The sequence below is a fragment of the Chrysochloris asiatica genome, unplaced genomic scaffold, assembly GCF_000296735.1.
Source record: "Chrysochloris asiatica unplaced genomic scaffold, ChrAsi1.0 scaffold00018, whole genome shotgun sequence".
In the NCBI taxonomy this organism is placed as follows: Eukaryota; Metazoa; Chordata; class Mammalia; order Afrosoricida; family Chrysochloridae; genus Chrysochloris; species Chrysochloris asiatica.
This window is the reverse complement of record NW_006408536.1, coordinates 21200459-21209067: the sequence shown is the minus strand read 5'-3', so window position 1 is coordinate 21209067 and position 8609 is coordinate 21200459. Positions and strand designations below refer to the sequence as shown.

Here is an 8609-nt window from a genome sequence, read left to right as displayed (position 1 = left end):
ATCGAGTCGGTTCTGACCCATAGCGACCCTGTACAGGGTTTCCGAGGCTGTAAATCTTTACGGGAGCAGAAAGCCTCATCTTTCTCCCACAGAGCAGCTGGTAGTTTCGAACTGCTGACCTTGTGGTTCACAGTCCGATTCGTAACTACTACGCTACCAGAGCTCCTTATGAAGTGTAGTGGCCAGGAATTGAACTGAGGTAGCAGCGTGGAAGATGTGAATTTGATCACTGATCCCCTGAAGTTTAACAGCTGTATATCAAGTCATCTGAAGTGCCATAGCATAATTATCTAATCATTGATGTAAGCCTAGAACCTATTTGAGATTTTTATTACATAGAATGGAGTCCTGGTGTGGCGCTGTGGATTAATGTGCCAGACTGCAAAGCCGTTTGAACTGCAAGGTCGGTGGTTCAAGCTCATCAGCCGCTCTTCGGAAACCCTATACAGGGTCACTATTGGTAGAAACCAACTCGATGGCATTTAACACCAACAACAATTACATAGAATTATTTAGTTCTTGGGAAAAGGATGAAGCTAAATTAGATAATACGTATATATTATCCAGGGCTGTGTGCGCCTGTGCTGGAGTCGATGCAGACTCATAGTGAGCCTATAGGAGAGCGTGGCAACCCCCATGGGTGTTCTAGGCGAGCATCTTTATGAGAGCAAATGGCCAGATTTTTCTCCTGTGGAGCTGCCGGTGGGTTCAAATCACCACTCTTAACCCTTGTGTCACCAAGGCTCTTTGAACCTACTATACAAAACCGCACGACCACCAACTCGATTCTGACTCATAGTGACCTTTTAGAATTGCTCATTAGAGTTTCTGAGACTAAATCTTTACGGGAGCAGGAGGTCTCATCTTTCTCTCCCACAGAGCGGCTGGTGGCTTTGAACTGCTGACCTTGACCAAACACATACACTCATTGTTTTGGGAAAAATTCTGGTTTTAGCATTCGAACAGCAAGTGCTACCATTTTTTTTTTTCCATTCTGGCGAGAACTTCATCTTTGAAGCTTTGGAAAGCCAACATGGCTAACAGGTTCTTCTCATGAAAAGATTTCGGGAAATTACCTAATTCTAGAAGTTTCTTCACACAGTTGACCCTCTGATAGGTGCAGGCCACATACAGGGGAGTTCCGAGCTGAGGCACTTCTTGATCGATGTTAACATTGTTTGCCAGCAGAATCTCCATACACTCTCTATGGCCTGGTAAACACAAGAGAACCACAGTCAAATAAGGGAAACTGAGTATTCACAAAATTACAGGGTTGATTATCTAGAATGGGCCTTATAGATAGGCTAGTTTTTATGTAGTAGAAAAAAATTGTTTTCAATATTTTAGGTAAGACAAATAAAAATGGTTGTCTTCAAGTCGATTCTGACTCATGGCGACCCCATGTATTGCAGCGTAGAACTGCATCAGAGGGTTTGCATGACTGTAACCTCTGGTAGGGTAGTGGTTATGAATTGGGCTGCTAACCTCAAGGTCGGCAGTTTGAAACTACCGGCCATTTAGTGGGAGAAAGATGAGGCTTTCTGCTCCCGTAAAGATTTACAGGCTCAGAAACCCTGTGCAGGGTCACTATGAGTCAGAACCGACTCCATGGTACTTAACAACAACAACAACAATCTTTACAGAAACAAACTGCCAGGTCTTTCTTCATGGCACTACTGGGTATATTTGAACCACTAACCTTTACATCAGTAGTCAAGCACAGACTGTTTGTGCCACCTGGAGACTTTTAAACCTTAGGTTGAACCTCCAAAAAAAGAGAGAGCATGCCTATATTTCCTCCACTCGTGTACCCATGAGGTACACAACTGAAATCATTTTCTAGAACGAAGTCACCATGTTAAAGACGGAGCCTACAAGAACAGCTGCACTGTGACCCTGAAAAGCCAGCGCTCCAGTGCAAGGCCTACCCCCGTTTCCTCTCCCATGCTTGTGGGCTTGGTTGTGTGATTTGTATGTCGCAGTTGGTGTTGCTGTGTGCCGCTCAGTCAGTTCTGACTCATAGCTACCTGTGTAGAGTTTCTGAGGTTGTAAATCTTTTCGGGAGCAGAAGGCCTCATCTTTCTTCCTCAATGGATTCAAACTGCTGGCCTTACAGTGAGCAGCCCAACACATAACCCACTAGGCCACAAGGGCTCCTTGCATGTTGAAATGAGTCTTCCTTATTTTGGTTCACAATTTTGAACTATATAGAATATAGCTCAAAACACACTTTCAAAGAACCAGGTCAGCAAGCGCTCCCCTTCGAAATGTTATGCAGTGACTAGATAAATGTTAAGCTGTGGCATAGGAATAACTTGTTCTGTATTACTGACAGGCGCTTGGAAAGAGTTTGTTCTCTTTAAAGAGTTCAAGCTTTCTTTAAACAATTTAGTCTCCTAGTCCTGCCAGAGCAGGAAGACAAGTGGGTGGCCTTCAGAAATGTATTTGCTAACAGTTAGGAGCCTAGAAGTCCAAAGTCAGGTTGCTGGCTCAAAGGGAAACCATTCTTTCTCTGTTGACTCTGGGGCAAGGTCCTTGTCTTTTCTGAGCTTCGGCTCCTGGGCAATCGTTACGTGGCTTAACGTCTCTTCCCCCCCCCCCCCATTTCTGATTCCTAGCTTATTTCATCTCTTTTATATCTCAAAAGAGATGGACCACACAAAGACAATGTTCTACACACTACTTTGGTGAACGACCATCTAAGGTGCACCTGTTTTGTCTCTCCATGTGTGGAATTTTAAAAAGTCATGAAAATTAAAGGTTCATGTCATCATGGTCAACTCTTCTTTGAGGAGGCAGCTCTTCCCCAAATCATATTTTGAGTTTCTTCCACCCTGAGGGCTTCATCTTTGGCCACTCTGTCTGACACTAGTCTGGTGCTCTTCATCCGGTCTCAGTGTTCTGTTTTCTAGAGCTATCTGACAGTGTTCCACTGCTATTCATAAACTTTTCAGTGACTAAACATTCGGAAGTAGCCTGCCTCTCCTTCTTCCTAGTGTGTCTTAGTATAGAAGCTCCACTGAAACCTGTCCACCATAGGTGACCCTGCTGGGATTTAAAATACCGGTGGCATAGCTTCCAGCATCACAGCAACAACAAGCCACCGCACTATGACAAACTGACAAAAGAGTGGTGGGAATTAAGTCTAAATATGCATTAAAGCTTCTAAATAATGAGTTTGTAGATTCAAATTATTTGCTAGCATAATTCAATATTGTAATTGCCTTATAATATTTATTTCAGTGTTTCAAAGTGTTAATTCAGATGGTGACCCAGCTTGTTCATAAAGGTTTAAGGCTGTAAGAATTCATAAATAATATCTAATCCTAACCTAAAGCAGCCTGGAAAATAGAGACAATCTAATAACTATTTTGAATAATTTTGTCTTTTTCTTTGCAAAAGAAGAAATAGCTTCATTTTACATTTTAATTAAATGCTATTCTCAGGAAGTTTTAAAAATGTTTATAAAAGTCAAACGGTTGAAGTGGGCGGTACGCAGTGGATGCCACGTGGCCAAGGGACCTGATCGGCCATGGACGTGGGCACCGGGGAGTTCCAGCAGATTCTGCTGCAGGAGCTGTTTCTCAGCTCTGATTCTGTGGATCTGAACATCAAATTTACCGGCCTGCACTCCAGCATGTCCGGGCCCCAGCACATCAGTCTGTTTGACCTGCCATCCGAGTGGTAGCTAAAGACCCGGCAGAGTGTCTAGCAATTTACATCTGTCAGATTGGGTTGTCCCTGTTTTCCAGCATCAAAGGAAATCCAAACAAGTATGTCTCCCATTCATGTAACTTCTTTCTCTTCCCTCCAACATTTGGGATTTGAGATTCAGAATTCTCTTTCCAGGCATCTAGTGTTCAGTATGTAAATCACTATGGCTTTGACTATAACAAGTTTCTCAAGAATGGCATCCCATATATGAATGAGGAACAAGAGAAGAAAATTAAGCACAGTCTCCTGAGTGGGAACTGGAAAGTTTGCAATTCTTTGGACAAAGACCAGATCAAGGTGGTGATTGATGAGGTGACCCGTGGCTGGGCCTGTTAGAAGATGGCGATTGCATGACTCTCCCTGGCATCACTGGGTTCCAGGCCTTTGAGGTCCAGTTAGTGCTGCAGCAAGCCCTCCCCAACATTTGGATGGTGTTGAAGGACCAAGCAGTGATAGTGAAGAAAGTGAGTTGACAGCACCGCTGGTGTCTGGAGAACAGCCCTTGTCAGCAAAAGAACTATTGGAAGGAGAAGCTTCTGCTATCTGCGAAGGGGTTTTCTGTCTTTTTTCCAGATGCTGGTGAAAGCCCAGAAGCCCTTAGTGGGACATAATGTGATGATGAATCTGCTGCACCTTCGCCAGAAGTTCTTCAGGCCTCTTCCAGAAAGCTATGATCAGTTTAAGCAAAACATCCAACACCTATTTCCTATTATCGTTGACACCAAGAATTCAACGAAGGATATCTGGAAGGAACAGAATTTACCAAGGGTTTCAAATCTTTCAGAAGTTTATGAAGTCCTTAACAGTGACTTGAATCCCACTAGACATTCTGGACCTGTGACTGTTTATGCAAGCAAATGTAGAAAGTATAGTATGTTGAGAACAAGTGCCCACATGAAGCACCCTATGATGCCTTCCTCTGTGGGTCAGTTCTTTTTGAAAGTGGCTCACTTGCTCCTCCTGAGAGCTCACGGCAGCGATTCCTAGCCAGAGCCCGCCTTCTCCCAGTACTTGGACGTACTGGCCCCTTATGTCAACCAAGTGAATCTTATCAGAGCTGGGGTCCCTAAAGTCTACTTTTCCAGTCCAGATTATCCCAGTGTCCAACCACCCATCCTCATCCTCAGTGTCAAGAGGTGGCTGGGGGTCAGTAAGCAGCAGATCTACCATGAATTCCAGAACCTCTGCAAGTTTGACATCAGACGTCTCACCAGGAACCAGTTCCTGTTTCTCACCAACAAGTTTAAGGATGCGCAGAATATCTTAAAGGATTGCCGACATCACCGTGACCTCCCGGTGTCCCTGTATCAGTACTGGAGACATTCACCAGACGTCAACTGCGTGTTGCACATCTGTGGCATAATCACCACGTGGGCCCTGGTGGCCTTTCTGCTCAGAAGACCCAGAGCCTGAACACAGCACAGTCCCCAAAGCCACCGCCCACTCACCCTCCCTGGCATGCCCTGCTGAGATTGGCTTTGTGTGAGTCGTATCTGTTTACAGATGTAGTGATATAGTGCTTCCTTGGGATTTTGTGATGTTCTAAATGTGAAATTGCATAAATGTTCTCAGTGATACATAAAAAAAAATAAAAAGTCAAATGGTTAACAGTAACATGGCAGCATTTTCAAAAACAGATGATTTTCTAGTCGTTCTTTAATTCTATGGACAATTGTCCTTAGCATGCTTTTATAACACAGAAAATACCACGGAGAGAAATGTGCGTTTGGGTGTATATAATAAGCATATGTATGTTTTGTAGGCACACAGCTACACAGCTACCAAATGATCCTTATATAATCAGCCAAGTACTGCAGAATTGCTTAAGTAAATCAAACTGTTCTCAATATTGATTCATTTTTAAAGATTCTGAGGCAATGCAAATATCTACTTTGCTTTCTTTTGTCTTTTTACTTCAAATCAATATTTTAAAAAAAATTTCAAAGCTTTTATATCATTTCCAATGTAGACCATTTTGCTACAACTTAAGGAGGGGCTTACTCGAAATCTGGATGATAACTTATATCAAAAATTAAAACTAAAAGAAGATAAAGAAATTTGATACAGGAAGCAAGTGTACATTGCTATGATGTGATGAACTTGACCGTATCTTATAGATGTTGTTAAGTGCCGGCGATTCGATTCCGACCCATAGCGACCGGTTATAGGGTTACCAAGGAGCAGCTGGTGAGCTTGAACCACTGACATTGCAGTTCAAACGACTTTGCATTCTGACACATTAGCCCATAGCACCACACCAGGACCACAAAATACAAACCAAGAGGGAAGGAGTCTTCAAATCAAAGATCAAGCCTATCCCCTCAGTACGCAGGGTTGATAGGGACTGGGAACTCAGACATTGGCTACTTAAAATAGGGGTGCTGTAAAGGCACGAAGAGACTGGCTTACAAGTTTTCAAGTGGGAATTTAGTTTCAGAGTGTGTAGGGGAAGATAGAATCCCCCACTGAACAGTTTCCATCTTGTTCAGATGGGTCAGGTGAAAAGAGATGGGTACAGGATTCTGTTGATTTAATAGTGAGCAATAGTTATCATAAGGAGTTCTGGTAGCGTAGTGGTTACGAATCGGGCTGCGAACCTCAGAGTCAGCAGTTCGAAACTACCAACTGTACCGTGGGAGAAAGATGAGGCTTTCTGCTCCCATAAAGATTTATAGCCTCGGAAACCCTATGAGTCAGAACCGACTCCACAGCACATAACAACAACAACAAACTAGCTATCATAAGGAGCTCTGGTAGCGAGTGGTTACGACTCGGGATGCGACCCTCAAGGTCAGCAGTTCGAAACTACCAGCTGTTCTGCGGGAGAAGGATGAGGCTTTCTACTCCTGTAAAGATTTTGTTGTTGTTGTTGTTAGGTGCCATCAAGTTGGTACCCACCCATAGCAACCTTATGCACAGCAGAATGAAACACTGCCCGATCCTGGGCCAACTTCACTACTGTTGCCATGCTTGAGTCCATCGATGCTGCTACTTTGCCAGTCTATCTCGTTGGGGGTCTTCCTCTTTTCCTCTGACCCTCCTCCACCTTACCATACATGATATTCTTCCTCCAGTGACTGGGCCCTTCTGACAATATGTCTGAAGTAGGAGATACTAAGTTTGGCCATCCTGGCCTCCAAGGAGCACTCTAGCTGCATTTCTTCAAAACAGATCTATTGGTTCTTTTGGCAGCCCATGGCACTTTCAATATTCTCCTCCAACACCATAACTCAAAGGCATCAATTCTTCTATGGTCTTCCTCATTCACTGTCCAGCTATCGCTTGCATATGAGGTTACTGAAAATACCATGGCTTGGGTCAGGCGCACCTTAGTCCTCAAGCTGACATTTTTGCTCTTCAACACTTTATAAAGATCTTGTGCAGCAGATTTGCTTAATGCAATACGTCATTTGATCTCTTGACTGCTGCTTTCGTGAGTGTTGATAGTTGATCCAAGAAGAATGAAGTCCTTGACAACTTCAATCTTTTCTCCATTGATAGAAATGTTGTGTATTGATCCAGTGGTGAGGATTTTTGTTTTCTTGACATTGAGATGTAATCCATACCTAAGGCTGTGTGCTCTTTCATCTTCACCAGTAAATGTTTTAAGTCCTCTTCACTTTCAGCAGGCAAGGTTGTATCGTCTGCATATCGCAGGTTGTTAATGATCTTCCTGCAATCTTGATGCCACGTTATTCTTCATAGAACCCAGCTTCTCAGATTATTTGCTTAGCATACAGGTTGAATAAGTATGGCGAAAGAATACAAACTTATCGCACACCTTTCTTTATTTTAAACCATTCAGTGTTCCCATGCTCTGTTTGAACAACTGTCTTTTGGTCCAGGTACAGATTCCTCATGAGCACAATTAAGTATTCTGGAATACTCATACTTCGCAATGTTGTCCATAGCTTGTCATGAGCCACACAATCGAAAACCTTTGTGTAGTCAATAAAGCACAGGCAAACATCTTTCTGATAGTCTCTGTTTTCAGCCAAGATCCATCAGACATCAGCAATGATATCCCTCATTCCGTGACCTCTTCTGAATCAGACTTGAGCCTCTGGAAGTTCTCTGTCAATGGATGCTTGTAGCCGTTTCTGTATTACCTTTAGCAAAATTTTATTTGCATGAGATATCAAAGAGATTGTCCGATGATTTCCGCATTCCATTGGGTCACCTCTCTTTGGAATGGGCACAAATATGGATGATCTCTTCCAATCAGCTGGCCAGAGATGAGTGTAAAGATTTACAGCCTCAGAAACCCTATGCAGGGTCACTATGAGTCGGAATTGACTTGGTGGCTTTCATCTGCAATCACACTAGCAAAAAAGTTAGAGTGTTCTAACTTCTCTAGTGCACTTCTACCTGAACATAAGAGAATCACTCCACCTATGAAGAACATGGGAATGTTCCTCTCTGGGCATGACCTTTGACAAAGGACCTTGATCTTTCACTGGCATCTGGTTCCTGCCCAGTCTATCTATACAGAGAGGCCCTCAGTTTACCACGCTTCACTTGATTGTATTTTGTAGATACTACTTTTTTTGTCTGTTTCTTGATAGATCAAAGGTTTGTGGTAACCCTGCATCGAGCAAGTCTATCAGCGCTAGTTTTCCAATAGTACGTGCTCCGTTCGTGTCTCTGAGTCACATTTTGACAATTCTTACATGTCAAACTTTTTCATCATGCTATTGCATACTTAACAGACCACTGTTTAGTGTCCACATAACTTTTATATGCACTGGGAAACAGCAACAAAAAAAACCCAATAACGGTGTCACTTGCTTTATTCACTGTACAGAAGTAATCTGGAACCCGGCCCACAATATGTCCGAGGTATGCCTGTGTAGTTTTTAAATATACCCTTTTCCTCATTGCAAATGTAACTGAGA

General features: G+C 43.1%; 1 protein-coding gene and 1 pseudogene across 3 annotated transcripts in view; one reads left to right on the top strand and one right to left on the bottom strand.

The window, feature by feature from the left end:
* Positions 1–8609, bottom strand: part of ASB11 (ankyrin repeat and SOCS box containing 11, E3 ubiquitin protein ligase) — a 31724-nt gene that overhangs the window by 1483 nt on the left and 21632 nt on the right. For all 3 annotated transcript variants that reach the window (XM_006835612.1, XM_006835613.1, XM_006835614.1), the window contains exon 5: positions 1077–1211. In XM_006835612.1, coding sequence (XP_006835675.1) covers positions 1077–1211 — 135 coding nt within the window. The remainder of the gene's footprint in view (positions 1–1076; positions 1212–8609) is intronic.
* Positions 3533–5127, top strand: LOC102827078 (annotated as a pseudogene).